The sequence below is a fragment of the Hyperoodon ampullatus genome, assembly GCF_949752795.1.
Source record: "Hyperoodon ampullatus genome assembly, chromosome: 3".
Classification (NCBI taxonomy): domain Eukaryota; kingdom Metazoa; phylum Chordata; class Mammalia; order Artiodactyla; family Ziphiidae; genus Hyperoodon; species Hyperoodon ampullatus.
The window spans coordinates 175,342,529-175,369,835 of record NC_136916.1 but is presented as its reverse complement, the minus strand read 5'-3'; the positions used below and the strand labels follow the sequence as shown (position 1 = coordinate 175,369,835).

The 27,307-nt window shown below is 46.5% G+C and overlaps 1 protein-coding gene across 2 annotated transcripts in view; it reads right to left on the bottom strand.

Annotated features, from left to right (window-relative positions):
* WDR25 (WD repeat domain 25) overlaps positions 1-27,307 on the bottom strand; it is a gene marked incomplete at its 5' end in the record, with an annotated part of 141,666 nt that overhangs the window by 46,511 nt on the left and 67,848 nt on the right. For both annotated transcript variants that reach the window (XM_079701123.1, XM_079701124.1), the window contains 2 exons: positions 1,046-1,176; positions 14,426-14,573. In XM_079701123.1, the coding sequence (XP_079557249.1) occupies positions 1,046-1,176; positions 14,426-14,573 (279 nt within the window). The remainder of the gene's footprint in view (positions 1-1,045; positions 1,177-14,425; positions 14,574-27,307) is intronic.

Here is a 27,307-nt window from a genome sequence, read left to right as displayed (position 1 = left end):
GGATTTGCTGATGGTTTGGGTGTTGGGGGGATGACAGGAAGAGGGGAGAGAGGGATGGTTCTGATGGTTTGGGCCTGAACAACCAGAAAGATGGAGTTGCCACTTTTTTTTTTTTTTTTTTTGGCCACACTGTGTGGCATGCGGGATCTTAGTTCCCTGGCCAGGGATCGAACCCATGCCCCCTGCATTGAGAATGTGGAGACTTAACCACTGGACCGCCAGGGAAGTCCTGGAGTTGCCATTTCCTAAGTTAGGGAAGCAACAGGAGGGGCAGGCTGTGGTGAAGGACGGGAGTGGACATCACTTCTCTATGGGACTGACGGTGACCAACCTTTAAGCCCCAACGGTCTCCTCTGAGAAGCCTTCCTTACACTGAGCTGAGCTGAAAGCTCACCCGCTCTGAATGCCGGCCCCTCCCTCCCCACCACCCCTCCTCTCATTCACGTATACACACACACACACACACACACAGAGCACTTCTCCACCCCACTTATTTGTATCCACATATTATTCCCCTGAGTAATCTGAGGCTGATTCATTTTATAACATCTGGAAGCATTTGCACACAGTAGGTACTCAACAAATATTTTTAGTAATATGCTGTATAGAATTGCACCTATGGGGCTTCCCTGCTGGCGCAGCGGTTGAGAGTCTGCCTGCCAATGCAGGGGACACGGGTTCGTGCCCCGGTCCGGGAAGATCCCACATGCCGCGGAGCAGCTGGGCCCGTGGGCCATGGCCGCTGAGCCTGCGCGTCCGGAGCCTGTGCTCCACAATGGGAGAGGCCACAACAGTGAGAGGCCCGCGTACCGCAAAAAAAAAAAAAAAAAGAAAAAAAAAGAATTGCACCTATGATGCTTTAATAATCTAACAACTCAAGAATGTTCTTTCAAAACATCTAAAAATTATGCTTCCCACTGATTAAATATTAAGTGGTAATTATTCCATCTCAAGGGTCCTATATATAGATGCTGACCCACTCCCAATCATTCAAAATGCCCAGGCAAGCTCTCTGGAAAGGCCATGTGAGGAAGAGGTGTGTTACCTTGCTGGTCCTTATGTCCCAAGCTTTCATTTCAGAGCTGAAGCCGCCACATACGAAAACGTTGTGGTCTCTTGGATGAAATTTCAAGGTGGTGATTCTAAAGTCACTTTGACCACTGAATAGCTGGGTTCCTGCAACACGAAAAGAGAAGAGAGGGTTAGAAAATACTCAGATCACAAACTAAATACCTTAACACTAAGATGCCATCTGATATGGAGCCACGGGAGAGCACAGCCCACCTGGGCCTGAGGCGACCAATGGAGACTTTCTGGAAACACAACAGCAGCGGCATGTGCCCTCACTCTCTGGCCACCCGGTCCTCAGTTAGCTGAATCCCCCCACCCCCAGGGATAAACAAGATGCCTGAATCCACCTTTTCGGTGCTCTGTAAACATTATGCACATCAACTCACTTCAAGCACATAATCCAGTTTGCAGTTGAAAAAAGCAAGGCCCAGGGAGACTGAATAACATTTCCAGAGCTACACAATTAATTTTGTTAGGTTATTTACTGGGAGTCTAAAAGCCAAAAGCAGGATGCTCCAACATGATTCTTTTTAGGATCAGCATCTTACAGTCACACCCTCACGATAACCCATCAATGGTTTGCCATAGAGAGTGGCGCGTGGGGTGGCATCAGCCTCTGGGCGATGAATGAGAGCGTGACGTCACAGCGGCTCAGGTCACAGGTTGGAGGGGGTGCGTGGACCACCTTTTCTATCTGCCATGAAACTGCCGTCAAGTGCTCCTGGACGCTGTGCAAACGACTGCGTGCACACACATACCTCTGCTGTGGAAACTGTTCCTATCACTGAGCTCTCTTAGAGGTAAGCCATAAAAACACCAGAAATGTCGATCATTTAGAACAGCTCAGACTCGGGGAACAGACCTTTTGTGCTGAGCCCAGGTCTCGAAAGCCAGCATGCCTTCCTCTACACGGTGCCACAGCCCGGGAGGGACAACCTTGAAACGCTTCCCCTGGATTGAGGCAGTGGGCAGTTAGGGACATAAGAAGCTGGATACCAATGCAACGCCAAGATCTCAAGCATCGGGCTTCCCTGGTGGCGCAGTGGTTGGGAGTCTGCCTGCCGATGCAGGGGACGCGGGTTCGTGCCCTGGTCCGGGAGGATCCCACATGCCGCGGAGCGGCTGGGCCCGTGAGCCAGGGCTGCTGAGCCTGCGCGTCCAGAGCCTGTGCTCCGCGGCGGGAGAGGCTGCAGCGGTGGGAGGCTCGCGTACCGCAATAAATAAATAAATAAATAAATAAGATCTCAAGCATCATCTCCCTTACGGGAACCCAGGAAGGACACTTGTTCCTTCAATTCAGAGAGCGCCTCCGGAAGGCTGCCCTGCTCTGTGTTTAGGACCACACTTTAGTTAAGTGCTCCACCAGCTCACCAGGTAAGGAAATGAAAGTTGTCAGTTGGTCCTCTTGAGAATTACAGCAGAAGCCTTGACAAATCCAACTTGCCTAGATCCTTGGTCTCCAAACTTGCCTGACAGTACATCCCAGCCATGAGAACCCCTTAGGCACATACCTCCAACACAAGTATATTTATTTATAAGTTACACAGTGTGCTACTGTACCAATATATTAAGAATATAAAAGCAATTACCAAAAAAAGAACATTTTGGAGGATGAGACAAGGGTAAAATAAACAATATTTTAAACTATATTTTAATAGCCGTTTACTGAGAGTGTCAGCAAACCTCTTGGAAATTATTAAATCACGTGAGTTATAATAATTTTAGTAAGAGCAACAGGACTGAATATGCTTCCACTTTTTAAAAATGTAGGGACCTTTTTGTGACTCAGTGATTTGACAGTAGCCTGGTTACAGCTTGAGTTGACACACTGATGTCCGTCAGAGCCCCAAAGCCTCCTTCCAGAGATGTGAGGACCCAGAATGGAAGACGTTTACCACTAGCAACAGGGGAGACATTTTCCACTTCCATCTACCACTGATGCAAAGGATTTTGTGAACAGTTTGCTAATAAAGCTCCATTTCCCCTAATGTCAAGTAATGGCTCCTGCAAATAATCAGCGGCTGTTACTGTATTCTCATATTTTTAACAACCTAATTCAAAATCTACTGAAATTTTCATTTACAGGATTTTAAAGCAGGATTAGAAAAACACTGTTCCCAGGTTAAGAGTGCTGACACTGAAGTTTTTAATAGGTGACACGTTCACATCGTTTTTGGCAACAAAAATTACAGAATGATATAAACAATGAAAAACATCTGTTTTCAAAGTGTTCTCTCCATAGTACAGATTTCTTGGAAAGAAGCTACTCTCTTGTTCTTTGTTCAAGCATCACCTTTACCTTGATGGATGATTAAGTGTGTTGATTTTTTTCTGATATCTTCTAAGGGCCTACAATTGGCAGTCAGTTGTCATCAGAGAAAACTCTGGAAACACTTGACTTTTTGTAAATGAAGACTCTATACCTCTTTTCTTTTTTTTTTTTTTTTTTTTTTTTTTGCGGTACGCGGGCCTCTCACTGTTGTGGCCTCTCCCATTGCGGAGCACAGGCTCCGGATGTGCAGGCTTAGCAGCCATGGCTCACGGGCCCAGCCGCTCCACGGCACGTGGGATCCTCCCGGACCGGGGCACGAACCCGTGTCCCCCGCATCGGCAGGCGGACTCTCAACCACTGTGCCACCAGGGAAGCCCGACTCTATACCTCTTTAAGCTCAACAAGCCCCTTAACTATTTTGCTACAAAATGCAACTCACAAAGATTTCCACGGTCATCCTATGTCATCACAATGCTGTCAAGAGCTGGCCAGTTTGGGTCATTGCACTGATGACGCTGAAGGGGCTATAGAAAGCAGCCTAGCTGTCCAAGCTGAGGGAGCAGTTAAGGCAAATGTGGTTCTCTGCCTGGTGCAATGCTGAAAAGCCATTTACAACTGGGATTATAAATAGCACTCTGTGGCAAGAGGGACAAAGCTTGATACCCGTTCTTAAATTACAGGAGTATTAAAGGACTGACGTGAACAAAGACAGGGAAGACATGATTCACCAACAGGAAATGAGTTGTTCTGGGGGTGGTAAGATAACTTCTTAAATCATACTAATATTGCTGTCATAATACTGTTTTTCTAATAAGTAAAGAACTCTTCTATAAAAGCACGAGGAAGATGAGCAGACTTGTAGTATTCTGTGTGCTGTGTCCCTCTCATTAGGTCAAGAGACAAGCAACACTCTCAAGTAGACCCCAAAAAATCACTTCCTGAGGAATTAGTCTAATTGGAAACCTGGTATTCCTAGTTCTTAATCTTCTTTTCCTTTCCTGAAACTTGTCTGGGACCCAAACTCTTCCTCGCCTTTTCTGCTACACTTTGGGGTCAGAAAGCAAGCGTGACATGCCCGGTTAGCAAGCCCCCCTCCCAGGGAGGATGGAGCAGGGGGCCGCCCGCCCGTGCGGTACTGTGTGTCCTGGGGATGGGCTTCGCGCCTGCAGCGCTGGCTTCGGGAGCTTCGCTCCAGCCAAGGGGCTGGGCCCGCTGTCACCACATCCCCTCGATGGAAAAGGAGCACAGACGTCGCTGCGACCCTCACACGGGCGCAAGAAGGCCCCTGTAGTCCAGAAGTCTTCTCTCCAGACAGATAGAGCTGTGCCTAATGCCGACTTCTTGCTCATTTGAAACTCACTGCCAACCCCCTTAAGTCCAAAAGGAAAAACAAACTCTATATGCCTGGAGAAAAAATTCTCCCTGTTTCTTGGACCATAGCATATACCATATGCTTATTTCAGGAAAAGCAGTGAATTAGGCATGTTTTTTTCAAAAAGTGCCGTGACAGTCTTGCCAATAATGGGGGAAAAAGATGAGAGGAAAAGTGAAAGTCGAGTTGCTAAAAGATAATGACTGAACTATTTTGCTGAAAAAATGTATTTCTGACTACGTTATTCATCCTCAATCCCCCAAAGAGATTGAGACAGAATCTATGTCTTTTAAGTACTAAAATTTTCCAGTTAGAAGACAAGCTGCAATTTATATTTTTTCCTACTTTTACTTGTAATAACTAGGCCTTTACTGTACTTCTTTGTTAAAAGGGACCAAAATGAAATTTTTCCATTTTTGAATAATAATTACAGATACTTATTGGGAAACACGAGGTAAGGAGGTCTGGGGCAAGACCGTGGCTCAGAAATCAGGACCCCAGCCATTGTCACCCAGCAGCCTGTTCAAAGTGGGAGGTGATACAGCAGAGGGGTGGAGAGTCACACACACCCGGGTCCCCCACCAGCTCTGTCACTTCCAGTGGAGCGACCTTGGGCAGGGTCCTTCACTGCTGGGTCACACACCCTGATAAACACACGTCTGTCGGGAGGGCTGTACGGAAAGCATTCTAGAGGGCCTGGCAGACAGCAAACAACAAAGGGGTTCAGAACTCTTACAGTTTGAAAAAAACTAAACCTCAAATTATTGAATTCACCCTTAGTTAAACTGAAAGCTAAAAACAAGGGATATGAGTTTTTAACAGCAGGGAACTTGAGAGATTATTGACGTTGAGTTTTTGTTCTGAGGCTATGAGAATACAATGCCCTGGGCTGGCCTTTACATTTAGTTAAAGAGATACAAATAAAGGCTGGCAAATATTTATCAGAAACTGTCTTGAAGGTGATAGCCACACTGGAGGTGAAAGTCCTTTGCTGTCAGATGTGTTCCTACTCTACAACTTTTCATAAATGGAGTAGCTTTTTTAGTTTTTTTTTTTAATTTTCTTTATTTATTTTCTTTTTTTTTTTTTAATATTTATTTATTTATTTATTTATTTATTTATTTATTTATTGGCTGTGTTGGGTCTTCATTTCTGTGTGAGGGCTTTCTCCAGTTGCGGCGAGCGGGGCCCACTCTTCATCGCGGTGCGTGGGCCTCTCACTGTCGCGGCCTCTCCTGTTGCGGAGCACAGGCTCCAGATGCGCAGGCTCAGTAGTTGTGGCTCACGGGCTTAGTTGCTCCACGGCATGTGGGATCTTCCCAGACCAGGGCTCGAACCCGTGTCCCCTGCATTGGCAGGCAGATTCTTAACCACTGCGCCACCAGGGAAGCCAGGAGTAGCTTGTTTATCGCATCCCCTCCTGGGCAATGCTACTTTGAGCACAATGGTTAGTTGTATATAACCTTTAACCGTGAGACTTATCTGGCTTGTTTACATGTTTGTTATGGAAAATTCCATTTATTCACTGCATGCTGCTTATAAGAAGCCGAGTTTTAAAATATTTTGTCTACTAACACTGACTTTATCTTGTTCTAACGAACTCAACCAGTATAAAAGAACTGTTCAGACTCTCTTGGAGTTAGGAAAAATCATTTCTTTTCCTCCTTGAATCCATAATGATACAAATAAACTATAAATCGCCATTAAAACAAAAACATGTTTAAGACAGAATGCAGAAGCTCACTGGTTCTCTTGACACTACTTGTGCTGCCAATGCACCATCACCGATATTGCTATGATAAGGCAGCTGGTAACGCTGGCCGGGCTCCTCCTCGGGGCGCCCCCCCACCCTTTCTCAGGTGGAGACACTGAGCTTCCCAAGGTGACCACCTGCGTGGCCAGGCAACACTGCCTGTCAACCCTAACGCCTACCCTGTGGGACCCTATGGTCACGAGGGCTCCAGGGCCCTGAGGGGCCTCCTCTGCCCCTCAGCACACCTGGCCCCCGGCCCAGTTCCTGGCACGTAAGAAGCACTTGACACAGGTCAGGTGAAACCCAAGTACGGGTCCCCAAGAAAGAGCAGGGAAGCTCATGCCCTCCTCTCCAGAGAGACGGTGCCTATCGCCTCCAGGCCTGCCTGGGGCTTGCACGTGTCATGCCACAGCCCTGCGTGGGACGTGTAATTACCCCATTTCTCAGCGTTGGGGGAGTGGGGGATGGAAGCCCAGAGAGGTGAGGCCTCATCCAGGGCCTTGCGAGTCGGCCACACTGGGACAGAGGCTGGACCCGTGTGACCCCGGAGCCCGCCCGCGAGCGATTCGTGACCTTTCCTTCTGCTGAGCTCTGCGTGCACATCGCAGGCTCGGGAGCCGGTAGGGGAGATGCTGACAAGGGACTGGCTGGCGCTGTCGGCTGGTGGTGATTGAGCTCGTGTTCCCAGGCAGGCGGTGTATGACTCATTCCGCGAAAATCAATATCCTTACACTCATCCTCTGGGAAGTATTCAGCCAGCTGTAAATTTAACCCTCCTGGCTCAAAGTGAACGAAGAAAGGAGCTTACTAACTTTCCAATCAAACTCTGTGAATCAGAAACAAGGGCCATCTTGGCACGCCAGGCAGAGTCCCGGGGAGGGTCCAGGCCAGAGTCAGATGGCCCGTGTCTGCACGTTCCCTGTAGATAAGCTAGCAGCCCCGGGATCAGCCGGCAAGCCTCTCAGATCCGTGGGCTCCTAATACGTGAAATCAGGAGAATAAATCTTACCTTCAGGGCTTGTTGTGAGAATTAGAAATAATGCATGTAAGACAGCAAGCCCCAGACAAATGACAGGCCCGACAGACAGTAGCTGCAGCAGCAGTGGTAGTCACAGAAGAAACAGCAGTAGCTGTTGTAGAAATTTCTTTCATATCAAGTTTGGCCACTGCATTTAATTAACTGGACAAGACTGAATTTTCCAAAATTAAAAAAAAAAAAAAAAGTTCTCAACTTGCAAACAGGTCCCAAAGGTAGAACTTAAGTTGGTTTTCTGGGACTCAGAGGTCACCACCAGAACAACAAACAAGCCGTGACTGTGTTTAGCCTCCGGGGTCAGTCAACAGAGGTTGTCCCACCTACAAAGGGAGCCAAACTGCAGTGCAATCACAATTAAACACACACAGAGATAAAAACATCACCTCTGTGCAGTAACGGTAATGAATGAAATAGTGCCGTTGATTAAAACCCACCTTTGATTTATCCAGAGGGCTGGCACGAGCTTAACTAGAGGCAGATGACTAGTCAGAGGTTTGTGGAGGCGTGGAAGGCCCTCGAGGGGAGGTTCTAAAGTGTGAGATACGGGGCTGGCAGGGGCTTTACTCAAGCATGGTAACATCTGATTTAATATCCACAACTAGGTCGGCTTCTTACCCCAAAGCTGTATGGAAAGAGGGGGAGAAATCGAGGGTGGGACTGGAGAGAAATACTCCTCCGAGTGGAGGAGAAGAGTGTAGGTGGGAATGGGGACGGGTGCCCGGGATCGAGAGGGCACAGCCTTGAGAACAGACTAGTTTAAAGGAGGGCTGGGAAAGGGATGCCGGTGAAGGATCGAGCTTAGGAGAAAGTGGGACTCCATCGTGTAGAGGAGTCTGCGGGGTCCCGCCTGTATCTGTGGGACGGAGGACAGGAGGGCAGGCAGCTGCTCCCAGGGCAAGAGGGCACTGGAGGGGCAGCAGCCAGGGACCACCGTCAGCTCAGACCTCACTGGGACACAGAGCTCTGCACAGCCTCCATGTCTGGATCTAGTAGTAAAACCCCGAGGACCGAAGGAGCAATGACACGAGACGTGCCCACACCCTCGGGAGCTCCATATCCATGCCCGCTGGCAGGAGACCTTCCTGCTGTCCGCGGGCGTGTGAACCCTAACCGGATTCCTCTGAGATGTTCCAGAAAACAGTCATGGTGCTCGAAAGCCTAAAGGCTGGAAAAGCCCAGGCCTCTCTCACCAGCGCCTCCCAGGAGACCCGGGGTCGTGGGGCAACACCGCTCTGAAGGCTTTAGCCCAACAAGAAGCGCCCCTGCAGCCACTTCTCCAAAGCCGAGTGAGCCCCTGACACTCTTCTCCGGGCTTTTTTTTTTTTTTTTTTTTGCGGTACGCGGGCCTCTCACTGCTGTGGCCTCTCCCGTTGCGGAGCACAGGCTCCGGACGCGCAGGCTCAGCGGCCATGGCTCACGGGCCCAGCCGCTCCGCGGCATGTGGGATGTTCCCGGACTGGGGCACAAACCCGTGTCCCCTGCATCGGCAGGCAGATTCCCAACCACTGCGCCACCAGGGAAGCCCTCTCCGGGCTTTTAATATGGACGCTTCTCACCCTTCCTCAGACAAGTGTTTTAAAATCGTCAGGGCAAACATTTCTCCTGCCGGAACGGCAGCTGTCGATAGCCGGAGAAGCACCCTTCAGCCAGTTACTTCATCAGAGGGATCAGTCAAGATCAGTCTGGGCGCGCTTTCTTCCCAGAGGCCCCGAGTTATCCTCGGCAGGTGGTAAGCCAGCTGCCCGGGTGAGAGCCAAGTGGGCTCCCCCGGAGTCGGCTTAAGCAAACTGTTTGGTCACAGCCCAGAAACACACGTGGTTGAGGGCACCCGCTCTTGTCCTTCAACAGCCAAAGCCTCTGCCAGTCACACGGGCCGGAGCTGAACCCCAGCTCTGTCACTGAAAGTCATCAAACGCTCCAAGCCTCAGTTTCTGAGCCCATGAAATGGGGATAAAAACACTTCCCCCATAGGTTAGCATGAAGACTAAATATGTAATAAGCAGAGGGCCTAACATCCACGTATTCATTTTGGCTTGATACAGGCCAGGCAGGGTGCCAGGAACCAGGGCTACACGGCTCACAGCCTGGCCCACAGTGAGCACCCAGCCAATTTGTCATTCCCCTTTTCCTTGGAGCATTCCTGTGATGGAGGCCCCAGTCGTGATGCAGAAACAAGGGAGACACCAGAAGACACTTCTTGGAAAAGAAAAGTCATGATCATGTATGGGTCCAGTCCCAGTCGGCCACTCACGCCCAGGCACCATGACCCCCACGGAAAGACACAGGGAGACCCCCAGAGCAGAAGGAACCAAGCAGGGGCGGGGGCGGCAGGGCACAGGAAGCGGAGTCTGAGTGAAGAGGATGCCCACTCAAGTGAAAGGCACGTGCCGACCCATCACGAGGAGGAAGTTGCTACCCGGCTCAGGCCATTTTGTCATGGAGCAGCGAAAGACGTAGGAGAGGCTGGGAGACCCTGAAAGGTGGTCTTCCTGCCGCTCTGCTCCCAGACCCACACGTGGAATCAAGAGCCCCACTAGTAGGCTGGCTCGGGAGGATCTCTGGGGGTTTTGGAACTGAGCCACCAAAGCTGGCCCATGTGGGGAAATGGTCCAGCCACTGGGGCTCTCTGGATGCTCAGAGGAACAAGGCCATGATTTCCTACCTTCTGAAGGGCCTTGTGGGGCAGGCGCGGGGAAGGGAAGGACAGCCTCTGCTGAGTGCTTGCCGTGCAGGAGGCACTCTGGATACGTTATCTCAGCTGTTCCCCTCCACGACCCCAGCCGCTGGGCATTGCTACCCGTCTCACGGATGCGGAAACAGAAGTAAAGGAAGCTTCCCCAAGGATGCCCGGCTTGGGGAGGTGCAAGAGCCGTGTCTGCACCCCATCCAAGTTCCTCCTACCACACTGGGCTGCCTCCAGCATCCGGGAGCTGGGACCGGGTGGCACGGCCTGGATGCCCCGGATGGGCTGGACACACGTCAGGAGAGCTGACTGGGCACAGGAAGGAGGACAGGGTGCCCTGCCCATCCAGGGCCCTGGGGGCTCCAGGGAAAGGACCATCTCCTTTGCAGACAACAAATGCAAAGTTCGAGGCCTCGCATGCCTCCGAGGCCTTAACAGCCAGGCTGGGGGCGATGGTCTAAGGGGTGGAATCTGCAAGAACCAGTACCACTTAGAACTGAACGAGCTGAAGCTCTTCGGGGGCTTTTGAGGAGACTGGCTGATTCGGTATGCCGGACAGCTGACTCATAAAGCAGGCGACGCTCGGGACCTGGTGGAGTCGAAGACCAGCGCTCCCCGAGGCCGTCTCAGCCTAATGCACCAGAGACGTTTCGTTAGGAAGATTACAGACTGAAATGATAGCACCAAAAATAATTAACCTGTGAGCAGATTTTATTTAAGTGTTGATTCATGGTTGTTCTATAAGCCAACAGCCCGTCAGAACTATAAATTAACGAGATAAAATGTGACTGGCCCTCCATATTTCAGGCCGGGTATTGACGTTTTAGAATCCACAGATTTTTAACTGTATTGACGGAGGACACCAGGATAAATGGCCTTGGCGCCAAATTCCCATTAACGACAATGGGCACCGAGTGACTAATTCCCAGAGCGCTGCGGTGAGAACGCGCTGCGTTGCTTTCTCCTGGCAGGGAGTTCTAATTAGATTGAAATGAAACAGCCAAATCACCAAGGGCGGAAAGAGGCAAAGCAAGTGAAAAGGAAGATCAGACTCAGTGACGAGAAAGGACAGAAGTCAAACGAGGCCAAGAGCCACGGGGGCCGTACACAGAGAGCCCCCGCACACCCCGGGCCAGGGCGGGTGCCGGAACGCAGCGTGGGCGTGCACGCAGACCCCACTCTGGCGGCCCCTGATGAACCCACCCCCGCCTGGCGAGGGCCTCCTCAGCTCCGCCTCATGGGCACGCACGCAGAGCAGCTGCTCCGAGCCAGGCCTGGCCAGGCGACAGAGACACAAAGACCACCTGGATGGGCCCCATCCTCAAGGAGCTCCCACACTAGCCATGGGGATGGACACAGAAACCAACAACCCCTCAGTGGGAGAGGCCCCACGCAGGGGCTGGAGGGCTTCCCCAAGGGCAAGGCCAGACCCCTGGACCCTACCCACCAAGCAGCACACTGACCACGGTAGCCCCAGCCCAGGTCCTGTACAAGTAGCTGCTGAATGAATGAAAGTGGTCCTTCCATAGGCAAACCAGGTGGTGAGCCCATTCCCAGCAGAGGGGTGGAGGGTAAAAGTGCCCCCTCACCTCCCCAGGGGGATGGCAAAGCCCTGAGGGCAGGGCCATGCTTTCCCCGTCCCACCCAACACACCACAGCTGGAGGAGCAGCTGGGCCCGGGCCAGACAATGTTCCCTCCAGCGAGTTCTACCACCAGCTGGGCAGGGCTGCCACATCCCCTCCTGCAGCTCCCCACCCAGCCTCGGGTCACCCCCGACCCACTACAGCCACCAGGGAGACCTGCCCAGGGCGCACACGGAGCCATGGTTCTCTCGTGCTCCAAACTCAGCAGTGGCCCCTACTGCCACCTGCTGTGGCAGCATCTAACTGGCCAGGTGAGGGGACTCTCTCTGAACGTCTGAAAATGTCAGAGCCCCCCCCACTCACACACACACACACACAATGGCGATGTCTGCTTAACATCTGTTGATGGAGAAGATAGATCATGACAAAGGGCCGCTAGAAATCCATTAATGTTATCAAATGAACTTGTGTTTGATTAACACGACAGCATCACCAGCATGTGAGAAGCATCCCTTCTCCACTCTTGGGCAGGCAGCGCAGGTACCCAGGGGTGCTCAGTGACACTGGACTGGGGAGCGACATCTGGGGAATGCGCACCCACAGGCCAGGAAGCGCATGGAGCCCGAGCTCCCATTCCTGCACCCCCAGACTCACCTCCCCAGCTCCCTGCACCCCACACTTCCACACACACCACGTGGTTCATGTTCCTGAACTCCGTCCTCATTCCATCTGCTGAGAGCCCGCTTCCCTCCCCCTCCCCAGCCCCCCTCCATCCTGATTCTCTGTCCCCCAGTTCCTGCCTCAGCTTGGGTCCCACTTCCTCCAGGAAGCCTTCCTTGATCTCCCAGGCTAGAGGTCCTTGCGGTTCCTATATCTCTCTCCATCACTGTACCCTGGGACTCTCTGCAATTCTGTCTCCCCCAGCGGATATGAGCTTCTCCAGGGTGGATCCTGGGACTTATTCACCTCTGTGTCTCCAATACCGAGCACGGCTTATTGGACACACAGGTAACAAAGTATAACGGTCAGGCAGCCGGCTTCGGAGCCTGGCAGACCTGTGTGCATCCTGGCTCAGCCGCTTCCTGGTTGTGCCCCGGGCCTGTGTGTCACGAGGGGATTCCGGTGGTGCCAGTCTCAAGGGGTGAATGGGGCCTCACCCCATATATTAAGTTGCAGAGGAGGGCCTTGCACACAGTCGGTGCTCAGTGACAGTACCTGCTGCTGTCATCAGTGACCCAACTGTCACCGTCACCCAGTGGCACCAAACCCCCTGAGCCTTGGCTCCCTCTCGGAGGGGCTCATAGGAAGATCACGGTCTTTGTTGCCAAAAAGAACACCGTACACCCAGCACTGTGGAAAGGGCACGGGGTTTGCAGCTGCACGGACGTGGCTCCAAATCCTCGCCTGCCTTGCACCACTGGGAGGCCCTGAGCCAGTCACTCGCCCCTTGGAGCCTCAGTCTCGTCACCTGTGAAGTAGGGAAAACAATGGCTGGCAGGATTGAAATGTGCACAAAGCCTGTGACACAGTACCAGCCGCCGACACAGCCAACAGCCTGGTCAACACCCCTACTGGCAGCACACGGGGCCCAGTCAAAGGAGCTGCATGGCCTCAACAGGGCCGTCCCTCGGTGACCCAGCAAGAGAGGAGGACACTCCAGGTGAGCAACAAACCCGCTGCATCCAAGCTGTGGGGCGGAGCTGGGTGGCTGGACCCCGGAGTGATCATCCCGTTTGCCAGGCTCTGGGAGAGGCACAGACCCCAGTGACACCACAGCTGGGCCAGGCAGGCAGGGGCTGCCTGAGGGCTCAAGGGACGCCCCGGGCACTGGTGTGAACCCAGGCCTCCCCTCCTGGTGCTGGCAGTGATGCCCAGCAGAAAAGCGACCCAGGAGGAACCCAGGGAGGAAAAGGCAACGTGGGCGCCGAGGGCAGCCGGCCTGGGGGTCAGGGGCAAGGCTGGAACCCAGGTTTGCGCTCACTGGCTCTGTGCTCACCCGAAGCACAGACAGGCCCCCGCTCCGGGGCTGTGGCCGGATTCACGCTCAGCGGGCCGGCTGCGTCGGGACGCTGGGGAATGGAACGTTCCTTCCACTGACTCCTCTCTCCTTCTCGCCCTGCTTGTCAAGGGCCCCCTTAGGATTTAGCCAGCATGAATCCATCTCACCCAAATGCCTTTTCAGTGTGGGCATGAAAGCAGAACTCGTTTTCAGCCTTTCCGTATGAGCTGGAATCATTCCTTACAGCCTTTCAGCGATAATGAATTGACAGGAATTCTGAACTGATTCCAACCAAAGGACGCTGTGATGAAGCTAAATCTATCTTAGTACAAATTGCATGTCAGAAGTTGATTAAAAAGCCACCTCTATCCAGCTCCACAGCCTGGGGCTGGGACAACCTTGGGGCTCTGTCCTCTGGGCAGGTGGGCAGAGGTCCACTGTGAACCCTACGGGACAGTCTCGGTTTCAGGCAAACAGCCTGGAAACACGCTTGCCGAGCGTGATTCTCCCCTCGTCCCGTCTGCCCCTGCCCTGAAACCATCTGCAGCTTGTGGCTGCAGAATCCCCCTCCCAGAAACCTCCCCAGTGAGAAAGCTGACTCGGCTGCCAGCTCAGAGGAGGGGGCGCCTCGGGGTAATGAAACAGAGAAACACACCTGTTTCGAGGTCTGTTAGGTGCAGGGCGAAGTCGAAGCCACCACTGAGGATGCGCTGGCCACAGGGGGACCACCGGGCGGCCCGCACTGCCTCACTGTGCAGGGAGTAGGTCTGCAAGCAACTTCCCGAGTCCACGGCGTTCCACACCTACGAGGCAAACACAGCGCCAGATGTCATGAGCGGGGGCCTGATCCTGGGGGCTCAGCTCAGCCCCTGTGCACGGGGAAAAGGCTCTCACAGTGGAACCAGATTCCCAATATTTTACCATCAAAACAATATCTAGATGTTAAACTTCTCTTTGTGGAAATGTAATAAGGCCTTTCACAGAATTTTTTCTGGGGGTTAAGGGAGCTCACAAGGAAACAGCATGTCCTGCGTTCTGCCACTCACCTGCCCGGCCCTTCACACCTGCGTCACATCTGCTCACCACCAAAAAGTTCCAGCCCAGCCTCGCCTGCACTTCTGACACGTGTCCTCCAAGACAGGACTTTCTGAGACCTGTAGTGGATGCCGCACCAGGCCAGGCTACCTGCATGGGTCCTGCTTTAAGACTAAGATCCAAAATAGAGTCTGCCACACCTGTGTTTGCAACCAGGCAAAGAGCAGATCTCTGCCCGAGGGGAAAGCTGTCCTTTTTTTCTGGGAGAGAAAGTACTGCCCCTCACTCCCCCTTGCTTTCCCTGGGGAGCGAGGCTTGTGGCAGAAAGCCCTATGTACACTTAATGACCTCTGAAATGTGTTTTTAGGCTCTCAAGTATAGAACTGTACATTCCAAGGGCCAGGACCACTTGTGCGTGCAAGAGCTGCGTTCGGCTTCCCACCAGCTCTCCCAGGAAACTCCGCCGACCACCACACACCCCAAGGAAAGGCAGGCAAGAGAGGAGCCCAACCAGGCTGGCCCAGGGCCTGGCACGCGGAGGTGCGCAGCGATGCTAGTGTCCGCCCTGGGTGTCACTGCAGGAAGAAAGGGATGCTCTCACCTACCGTCCAAGGTGGGTCAGAGGATTGAACACAAGAAGCAGGAAGGCACCTACAGGGCCTCCTGTGTGATGCTGCTGCTTGCCAGCCTTGTGACTTGGCTGAGCAGCTTGGCCTCTTCAGGCCTCAGTCTCCTCCTCCATATAATGGGGATAAGAAGAGCCCCGTCCCAAGGGCAGTGGTGAGGAATGAGTGAGGGCTGGGCACACCGCACTGTGGCTGGCACACAGCAGGAGCCACGGGGCCAGAGGCTGTGCCTCTTGAGGCATGTAGTGCATGCGGTTCTTAACAGCAGGATTCCCTGACCCTCTCTTATTTCCTTAATAAGAGTAAACCCGAAGCGTGCCCATGCAGATCCACAAACTGGAGGTGAGAGATAACCTCCCCTTTCAAAATGAGAAAATTCACCCTGCCACATCCTGAAGGTTCTCAAAATGCATAGGATCAGAGTTCTGAAAGTGTATTTCCCGGGCATATGGAAATGTCTAAGATTAAGAAAACAAGAGGTCAAGAGTAGCCTTGAAAGAATGGTAAGAGAGCTCAGTTCCTTTCTTACTTATTAGGGGTCAACAGCTGGGGTTTCAGACTGAAAAGCAAAAAATAGCAACATTTACATTTAGAGATATGAACATAAATAACAGAGGAAACAGCCAGAAGACTTCAAAGTGAAGTGGGAATTCATGGTAGAAAGGCAGAGCACAGGGAACTGCTGTTTTTTCAAAACTATGTACAAGTATGACTTAAAAGGAAAAAATAAAGTAAAATTAATGAACTAGATCTACAGGGTTAACTTGGCTAAACAGTGAAAAGATAATACTGAATACATAAGACAAGCTGCATATATGCAGTATGATGCCATCTAAGTTTTAAAAACACATGGAACACCACCTCACACCCAGTAGAATGGCTTCTATCAAAAAAAGAAAAAGAAGAAGAAGATATATGTTGGCGAGGAGGTGGAGAAATCAGAACCTTTGTACATTGTTAGTGGGAAGGCAAAATGGTCCAGCCACTAGAGAAAACAGCACAGCAGAACCTCAAAACATTAAGCATAGACTTACAGTATGATCCAGCAATTCCACTTGTGTGTATATGCTCAAAAAATTAAAACCAGGATCTCAAAGAGATATTTGTATCCCAATGTTCACAGCTGCATTAGTCACAACAGCGAAAATGTGGAAGCAACCCAAGTGTCCACTGATGGATAGATGGATAAACAAAATGTGATATATACATACATATATATATATATATATATATATATATATATATATATATATATACACAATGGAATATTACTGTCTTAAGAAGAAATGAAATTCTGACACAACCCACCACATGGATAAACCTTGAAGACAACATGCTAGGGCTTCCCTGGTGGCGCAGTGGTTGAGAGTCCGCCTGCCGATGCAGGGGACACGGGTTCATGCCCCGGTCCAGGAAGATCCCACATGCCGCGGAGCGGCTGGGCCCGTGAGCCATGGCCGCTGAGCCTGCACGTCCGGAGCCTGTGCTCCGCAACGGGAGAGGCCACAACAGTGAGAGGCCCGCGCACCGCAAAAAAAAATTTTTAAAAAGGCTACGCTGGTAAATCTTATGTGTATTTCACCACAATTTTAAAAACACACATGAAGCAAACCTCTATCATGTTTCTTTGTGTCCTTGTAGTCAGACTATAAACAATATGCTTGGAGAGGGTAGAGGGAGAGGGGCAGTGTTGGGGGATGGGAGCTGTGAACACTGCACTGTATCTCCCCTAAAGGGAGGCAAAGAGAGCGTGAGAAAATGAAGGTGCTCTAAAGCAAAGATGCCCAAATGTCCCCATCTATTACACTCATTCATTTAACCATTCATTCAGCAAACATTTCCTGGGAACCTGGGAATCAGCCAGGTGTTGGGGAGGGGGAGAAGGAGGTGGTGGAGGACGAGGACGGGGTGGATCATAACCCTAATCAAAGACAGAAGAAAAAGAGACCTTAAACCCTGTGGCACCAACCCCAAAAGCAGCAACCAGAGAGGTCTGGATTCTCGGCCACGGCCTCCTAACTCAGCCGTGGAAACGTGTTTAAGGAAATCCATCAATCCGTAAATTACCCAATAACTCCCCTCTGAAATGAAAAATGCGTACTTGGCTCTCCTGGTTGATATATACACAATGATAGCATATACACAACGATAGCATCAGAATCAATGCACCCCAGTCTGCCACTTCTCAAAGTACCCAGGGTGAGGGAGAGGAGAATTTTTGCTAATCGCTCTCCCTAATTGAATTTAATGTTTGCTGTCAGGTTTTAAAGATTAATTCCCAAACATTGAGCAGCCTGAAGTGTGTACCTTTTTTCAATTAAGTAATTAGAGAGCCCAATCTGCCTTCATGGAATTAAGGAGTTAAGTCTTCTGTCACATGTGCTAAGATGACTTGATGTATTAACTGGAGACATTCTACGTGTCCAACAAAAGTCAGATTTAGAAAGAACATGACAAGTGAAACGTGGTGCAGGTGCACGTTCACTGCAGTTTCCGTGTTCTGGTTACTGAGACATGGCCCCACCAGGAGTTCCTAGCAGTCTCTCAAGACCTATAGCTTTAGCCACTGGTCACCTTCTCTCTGCCTACCTGCCTGACTTTTGTTTTTTATTGGGTTGGCCAAAAGGTTTGTTCAGTTTTTTCCATAAGATGGCTGTAGTAGCACTTAGTTGTTTTTAACTTCATTCAAAACGATTTTGTTAGATTGTATGTGACAGCTGTCATATCAGCATGCATTTAAAAAAGACTTATCGACACATGCACCCCAATGTTCATTGCAGCACTATTTACAATAGCCAGGTCATGGAAGCAACCTAAATGCCCACTGACAGACGAATGGATAAAGAAGATGTGGTACAATGGAATATTATTCAGCCATAAAAATGAATGAAACTGGATCATTTGTAGAGACGTGGATGGACCTAGAGACTGTCATACAGAGTGAAGTAAGTCAGAAGGAGAAAAACAAATATCGTATATTAACACATATATGTGGAATCTAGAAAAATGGTACAGATGAACTGGTTTGCAAGGCAGAAACAGAGACACAGACATAGAGAACAAACGTATGAACACCAAGGGGGGAAAGGGGTGTGGGATGAACTGGGAGATTGGGATTGACATATATACACTAATATGTATAAAATAGATAACGAATGAGAACCTGCTGTATAGCACAGAGAACTCTACTTCACTTCGCTGTACAGTAGAAACTAACACAACATTGTAAAACAGCTATACCCCAATAAAAATAAATAAATAAAGACATCAAAATTGGTGAATTTTTGTGTTGCCACTTTAATATTGAAGATGGAAGAAAGAAAGCAACATTTTCGGCATACTATGCTTTATTATTTTAAGAAAGGTAAAAATGCAACTGAAACACAAAAAAAGATTTGTGTGGTGTATGGAGATGATGCTCTGACTGACTGAACATGTCAAAAGTGGTTTGCAAAGTTACATGCTGGATATTTCTCGCTGGACGATGCTCCATGGTCAGGTAGACCAGTTGAAGTTGATACCAATCAAATCAAGACATTAATTGAGAACCACTCAGGAGACAGTTGACATACTCAAAATATCCAACTCATGCGCTGAAAATCATTTGCAACAGCTTGCTTATGTTCATCGCTTTAATGTTTGGGTTCCACATAAGTTAAGTGAAAAAAACCCTCTTGACCGCATTTCCACATGTGATTCTCTACTTAAACATAACGAAAATGTTCCGTTTTTAAAACAAATTGCGATGGGCAATGAAAAGTGGATACTGTACAATGATGTGGAACAAAAGAGATCGTGGGGCAAGTGAAATGAACCACCACCAACCACACCAAACGCCAGTCTTCATCCAAAGAAGGCGATGTGTATATGGTGGGGTTAGAAGGGAGCCCTCTATTACGAGCTCCTTCCAGAAAACCCAAAGATTGATTCCAACAAGTACTGCTCCCAGTTAGACCAACTGAAAGCAGCACTTGACAAAAAGCGTCCAGAATTAGTCAACAGAAAACGCATAATCTTCCATCAAGATAACGCAAGACCACATGTTTTCTGATGACCAGGCAAAAACTGTTACAGCTTGGCTGGGAAGTTCTGATTCATCCGCCGTACTCACCAGATATTGCACCTTCAGATTTCCATTTATTTCAGTCTTAACAAAATTCTCTTAAGGGAAAAAATTTCAATTCCCTAGAAGACTGTAAAAGGTACCTGGAACAGTTCTTTGCTCAAAAAGATAAAAAGTTTTGGGAAGATGGAATTATGAAGTTGCCTGAAAAATGGCAGAAGGTAGTGGAACAAAAGGGTGAATATGTTGCTCAATAAAGTTCTTGGAGAAAATGAAAAATGTGTCTTTTATTTTTCCTTAAAAACCGAAGGCACTTTTTGGCCAACCCAATATTATAAAACAAATCCAATCTCTGTAAAAAATACTAAAATTATACAAAAGTGCAAAAAGTAAAACCCTATAGGAATCAACAATAGGATTGCGGTTTCTCTGATTACATTGTAAATAAGTGTTCTGCAAAAAATTTTTCAAAACAAAACAAAAAAACCAGAGAAACACAAAGAAGAAAATAAGAGGCAGCTATCATCCCACTACCTGGAGATAATAGCTGTCAGACTTCTGGGTGAATCTTTGCCTCCCATTTGGCCCTGTCCTGCCAGCTCCTGCCTCACGGACCCTCCTAGTTCAGTCCCAGCTCCTGGACTCCTGTTTATCCTTGACAGTCTCTGATGTCTCAGGATATCATTCTAGAGACCGCTGTCAGGCTCGCACAGCTTAGCACAAACCTGTGCAGCCAGTGCCCAAGCCTTCACCAGGCCATTTACCTGCAAAAGTTTTGGGAATCCTTCAGGGTGTGTGTGTGTATTCAAGGGCTGGAATTGTGTTGAATCCACAGACCAATTTGGGGAGATGTCCTAACAATACTGAGTCTTCTGATGCATGAACAGGATATATCTCTCTTTTATCAATATTTAGGTCTTTAATTTCTCTAAGCAATGGTTTATAGTTTTTTGATGAAAAAATCTTGCACACCTTTTGTCAAATGTATCCCTATTTTTTTCATGTTGTGATGATATTATAAATAGTATTTAAAATTTTTTAAATTTCAGGTTCTTTTCTAATGTAGAAATACAATTAATTTTCTACATTGACCCTGAATTCTGCAAACTTGTTAAACTATTAGTTCTAGAAGGGTTTTTTTTTTGTAGATTCAGAAGAGTTTTCTACATACACAATGACATATGTGAACAAAAACAATTTCACTTCCTCCTTTCCAATCTAGATACCTTTTATTTCTTTTTCTTGCCTTATTGCACAGGCTATAATCCCCAGAACAATGCTGAATAGACACAGTGTGAGTGAACACCCCTGCCTTGACCTCATGGGGAAAGGAGTCAGTCTTTTACACAGTTAAGTAAGATGCTAGAGGTTATGTTTTCAAAAATGCTCCTTAACAGTTCGAGAAAATTATCTTCTATTTCCAGTTTGCTGAAAGTTTTTATCAGGAATGAAAGCTGGATATTGTCAAAAATTCTTTCTATATCTCTTGAGATGATCGTCATATGGTTCTTCTTTTATAGTTCATCAATAGGCTGTATTATATTAATTGATTTTCAAATATTAAGCTAAACTTGAATTCCTGGGACAGATCCTACTTAGCCATGACATACATACATAAATAAATAAATAAATGTTGGATTGATTTGCTAAATCTTATTTCTTCTCTTGGTTTGGTACCACAGTAATCGTGGCCTCACAGAACAAGTTGGGAAATGCTTCCTCCTCTTTGATTTTCTGGAAGAGTTTGAAAAGAATTGTGTATTAATTTTCTAGGGCTGCCATAACAAAATACCACAAACCAGCTGGTTTAAACAATAGATATGAATTCTCTCGTGGTTCTGGAAGTCAAAAGTCAGAAATCAAGGCAGGATTGGTTCCTTCTGAGGGCTGTGAGGGAAGGATCTGTTCCAGACCTCTCTTCTTGACTTGTAGATGGCTGTCTTCATGTTCACATGGTGTTCTCCTTCTATGCCTGTCTGTCTTCATGTATCCCCTTTTTATGAAAACATAGGGACTTCCCTGGTGGTGCAGTGCTTAAGAATCCACCTGTCAATGCAGGGGACATGGGTTCAAGCCCTGGTCCAGGAAGATCCCGCATGCCACAGAGCAGCTAAGCCCATGCGCCACAACTGCTGAGCCTGCATTATAGAGCCCAAGAGCCACAACTACTGAAGCCCGCACACCTGGAGCTTGTGCTCGGCAAGAGGAGAAGCCACTGCAATGAGAAGCCTGCTCACCACAACGAAGAGTGATGAGCAGTCTTCTGCTCACCGGCTCGCCGCAACTAGAGAAAACCCACACGCAGCAACGAAGACCCAATGCAGCCAAAAATAAATAAATAAATAAATTTATTTTTAAAAAAGAAAAGAAAAGAAAACGAAAGTCATACTGGATTAGGGTCCATCCTAAAGACTTCATTTTAACTTGATTATCTCTATAAAGATCCCATCTCCAAATAAAGACATATTCTGATACACTGGGGGTTAGGACTTAGAAATACAAATTTTGAGAGAGACACAATTCAACCCATAACAAATTGGTACTATTTCTTACTTAAATGTTCGGTAAAATTCACTAGTGAAGTTTTGGGGCATGGAGTTTTCTTTATGGGAAGGCTTTTAACTATGAATTCAATTTCTTTAATAGAGACAAGGCTTTGGAGTTATCTAATTTTGTCAGTGAGCTTTTATTGCTTGAGTCTCTCAAGGGATTTATCCAGGTCATTTAAGTTGTAGAATTCATTGACAGAAAGTTGATCATAATATTACCTTAGTACTCTCTTAATATCTTTAGAATTTGTAATTAAATCACTTCTCTTATTCCTAATATTGGTAATTTGTATGTTTACTCTTTATTCCTGATGAGTGGCTAAAGGTTTATCACTTTCACTGATCTCAAAGAACCAGCTTTTGGCATCACTGACTTTTCTCTACTGTTTATCTGTTTTCTATTTCAATTATTTCTGCTTTTTCTTTATCTCCTTTCTTTTGCTTACTTTGGGTTGAATTTGCTTTTCTTTCTTTTGTACGTCTTAAAGTGGAAGCTAAGATCATTGATTTGAAATTTTCTTCTTTAACATAGGCATTAATGCTATAAATTACCATCTGGGAACTGCTCTAGCTACATTCCACAAAATTTTATATGTTGTGTTTTCATTTGCATTTGGTTCAAAGTACTTTCTAATATCCCTATCAGTTTCTCCCTGAACCCAGAGGTTAATTACAAATGTGCTGTTTAGTTTCCAAATATTTGGGATATCTGTTATTGATTTTTAATTTAATCTTATCACCATTAGAGAATATACTTTGAATAATTTCAATCCTTTTAAATTTACTAAGCCTTGTTTTATGGCCTAGAATATGGTCTATCTTGGTAAACATTCCATGTACACTTGAAAAGAATGTGTGTTCTGCTATTGTTACATGGAGTGTTCTATCAATGCCAATTAGGCCAAGTTGGTGATAGTGTTGTTCAAGTCTTCTATACCTTTACTGATTTTCTGTCTACTTGATCTATTGATTATTGAAAAAATGGTGTTGAAAGCTCCAACTATAATTGTATATATGATTATTTCTCCATGCAGTTCTATCAGTTTTGTCTCATGTATTTTAAAGCTCTCTTATTAGATGTATACATATTTATGCCCTTAATGTTTATGTGCCCAATGTTAAGTATCTAGTGTTATGTCCTTTGATGAATTGACCCCTTTATCATTATAAGATGTCTCTCTTTATCCCTGCTAATATTCTTTGCTCTGAAATCTACTTTGTCTAATATTAATATGGCCACTCTTTTTTTAAATTACTATTAGTATGGTATATCTTCTTCCATCCTTTTACATTTAACCTTTGGTGTCTTTTCATTTAAGGTTTCTTGCAGATATTGTATAATTGGGTCTTGCCTTTTTATCCAACCTAACGAACTTTGTCTTTTTTTTTTTTTAATTTATTTATTTTGGCTGTGTTGGGTCTTCGTTGCTGCACACAGGCTGTTCTCTAGTTGCAGCGAGGAGGGGCTACTCTTCATTGCAGTGCACAGGCTTCTTCTCATTGCGGTGGCTTCTCTTGTTGCGGAGCATGGGCTCTAGGCACGCAGGCTTCAGTAGTTGTGGCGTGCAGTCTTCAGTAGTTGTGGCTCGCAGGCTTTAGAGAGCAGGTTCAGTAGTTGTGGCACAGGCTTAGCTGCTCCGCAGCACGTGGGATCTTCCCAGACCAGCGATCAAACCCATGTCCCCTGCATTGACAGGTGGATTCTTAACCACGGCACCACCAGGGAAGTCCCCAAACTTTGTCTTTTAAATGGGCATTTAGGCCATTTTATCCACTACTGATATGGTTTGGGCTTAAATTTGCTATTTGTTTTCCATTTATCTCAATTGTTTGTTCCCTCTTTCCTAATTTTTTTTTTGGCCTTCTTTTGGATTGAGTATCTTTTGTTACTTCATTTTATCTCCCATTGTTAGATTACTAACCATAAATCTTGGTTTTGTTTTATTACTACTTGCTTTAAGACTTACAGCATACATCTGTAACTTATCAACTTCAAGTAATATTAGCACTTGCCTTAAGAATCATAAGAATCATAATAACAATATACACCATTCCTCCTATCTCAGCTTTTATGCATGTTATCATATATTTTACACCTACATATGTTATAAACTCCTCAAAACATTGTTATTATTTTTACTTTAAACATAAATCATCATTGAAAGCGATTTTTTAATAAAAAGAAAAGTATTTACATTTACCCACATATTCACCATTTCTGGTGCTCATCATTCCTCTGTGAAGATGTAATTTCTACCTGGCATCATTTTCTTTCTGTTTCAAGAACTTTAACATTTCCTTTAGTGCAGGTCTAGTGGAAATGAATTGCTTCAACTTTTAAATATCTGAAACAGTATTTTGCCTTTGTTTTAAAAAAGATGTTTTGCTGGGTTTTGAATTTTGGGTTAACAGTGGTCTGTTTGTTTTCTCTTGGTACTTTAAGTATGCTATTCCACTGGCATCATTTCCAATAAGAGGTCTGTTGCCATTCTTATCTTTGTTCCTCTGTATGTAACTTGTCTTTTTCTCCTTCTCTGGCTGCATTTAAGATTTTTATCTTTATCATTGATTATAAGAAATTCCATTATGATGTCCCTTGGTAAACTTTTTCCTCATGTTTCTCGTGCTTGGGGTTCATTGAGGTTCTTGGATATATGGGTTTCTAATTTTCATCAAATTTGGGAAACTTTCAGCCATGCTTTATTTTTAAAAAATTTTTTTCTTTCTATTTATTTATTTTTAATTTTTGTCTGCGATGGGTCTTCGTTGCTGCATGCAGGCTTTCTCTAGTTGCAGTAAGCAGAGGCTACTCTTTGTTGCGGTATGCAGGCTTCTCATTGTGGTGGCTTCTCTTGTTGTGGAGCATGGGCTCTAGGCACGCGGCCTCAGTGGTTGTGGCTTGTGGGCTCTAGAGCGTAGGCTCAGTAGTTGTAGCGCACAGGCTTAGTTGTTCCGTGGCATGTGGGATCTTCCTGGACCAGGGCTCGAACCTGTGTCCCCTGCATTGGCGGGTGGATTCTTAACCACTGTGCCACCAGGGAAGCCCTCAGCTTTTATTTCTTTAAATAATTTTTTCTGTTCTCTCTTCCTCTGAAGACTCCAATTTCATGTATATTGTGTAAGCTTGAAGTTATCTCACAGTTCACTGATGCTCTGTTTATTTTTTTTCCCCAAGCTTTTTACTCTCTGTGCTGCATTTTACATAGTTTCTATAACTATGTCTTCAAATTTGCTAACCTTTTCTTTTACAGTTTATGATCTGCAATTAATTCCATCTAGTGTAGTTTTCATCCAAAACATTTTTTTCACCTCTAGAGTTCGATTTGGACCTTTCTTCTGTCTTCCATGTCTCTCCTTATTGTGTTCATGCTTTTCTCCACCTCTTTGTATATATAGGGCATATTTATAACAGCTGGTATAACATTATTTACTAATTGTATCATCTTGCCATTTCTAGGTATGTTTCTATTTATTGATTTTTCTTCTCATCATGGTTCAGATTTTCTTCTTTCACATGCCTTTGTAATCTTTGTTTGGAAGCAAGACACAGTGAATTTTACTTTAGTGGATTTTTTTTTTAATTTTTGTATTCCTATAATAGTCTTGAGGTTTGTTCTGGGACACAATTAAATTACTTGGAAACAGTTCACTTCTTGCCAGGATAGTCTCTAAGCTTTGATAGGAGGAACAAAAGCAGCATTTATCTAGGTCTGTTTTACTCCATTCCTGAGGCAATACCCTTGTGAATTACAAGGATTTCCCACTCTGGCTTATGGGAATATGAAGTATTCTTGGTCCTGTGAGCTCTGGGGATTGTTCAGCCTGTTCATTTCAAGTGGCTCTTTCCCCACCTCAGGGAGCTTCCTCATACACGTGTGCTGATCAGTATTTCACTGAAGACTTTGAGGGAACCTCCTGTAGGCTTTGGAGCTCTCTCTCTCTCTGGGCAGCTCTCTAGTCTCTGGTTCTCTATTCTGAGAACCAGAACTCTAGAGAGAACTCTGAGAACTCTAGCTGCCTTGCCCTTCCTGGATTCCAGCTCTCTCTCCTCAACTCAGGAAGATCACTGGGACCCATCTGGGTTTCTCCTCCCTGTGCTATAGTCCAGAAACTCTCATCAGGCAGTAAGCTGCAACAATCTCAGGGCTCATCCCATTTTGTTTCCCCTCTCTCAGGGATCACTATCTACACTACCTGGTGTTCAGTGCCTGAAAACCACTGTTCCTTATATTTTACCTATTTCTTTTAATTATTTAAGATTGAAGCATAAATCTGGTCCCTATTACTCCATCTTAGCCAAAAGCATAAATCCCCATAAGTTATTTAGAAGTATATGATTTAACTGCCAAATGTTTATGGAGTTTTTCTTATTTTTCAGTATCTTATTATTATTTATTATTAATTTAATTCCACTGTGATCAAAGACTAGGCTTTCTATTGTTTAAACCCTCTTTTAATATTTATTTATTTACATTTATTTAGGCTGTGCTGGGTCTTAGTTGTGGCACACAGGATTTTCACTGCAGCATGTTTTAGTTGCAGCATGCAGACTCTTAGTTGCAGCATGCATGTGGGATCTAGTTCCCCGACCAGGGATTGAACCTAGGCCCCCTGCATTGGGAGCATGGATTCTTACCCACTGGACCACCAGGGAAGTCCCTAAGCTTTTTTAAATGTGTTGATATTTGCTTTATTTCCTAGCACATGACCTACCTTAGAGAAGTACTATTTGAATTTGAAAAGCATCTGTACCCAGCATTGTTATATATAGCGTTCCATAAATGTCAGTTATGTCAGTTTAGTTAAGGTAGTTGATAATGTTATACAGATCTTCCATCTTTATTGATGTGTCTAGTTGTTCTATCAAATACTTAGAGAAGAGTGTTAATATCTCCAACTATGACTATGGATTTGTTTATTCTCCCTTTAATTCTATGAAAACTTTTTCATGTATTTTGAAGTTCTGTTATTAGGTACACAGATTGTTACGTCTTCCGGATGAATTAATCATTTTATCACTATGAAAAGTCCCTCTTATCTCTGGTAATACCCTTTGTCTTGAAGTCTATTTTATTGGTTAGCATTACAATACTTCCAGTCTTCTTACACTTACTATTTGGATGATATCCCTTTATTCCACCTATTTACTTTTAGCTTATTTGTTTCTTTTCTACTTGAAGTGCACCTCTGGTCAACAGCATATAATTTAGTCTTGCTTTTGTATTCATTCTGACAATCTCTTTTGATTGTAGTGTTTAGTCCAT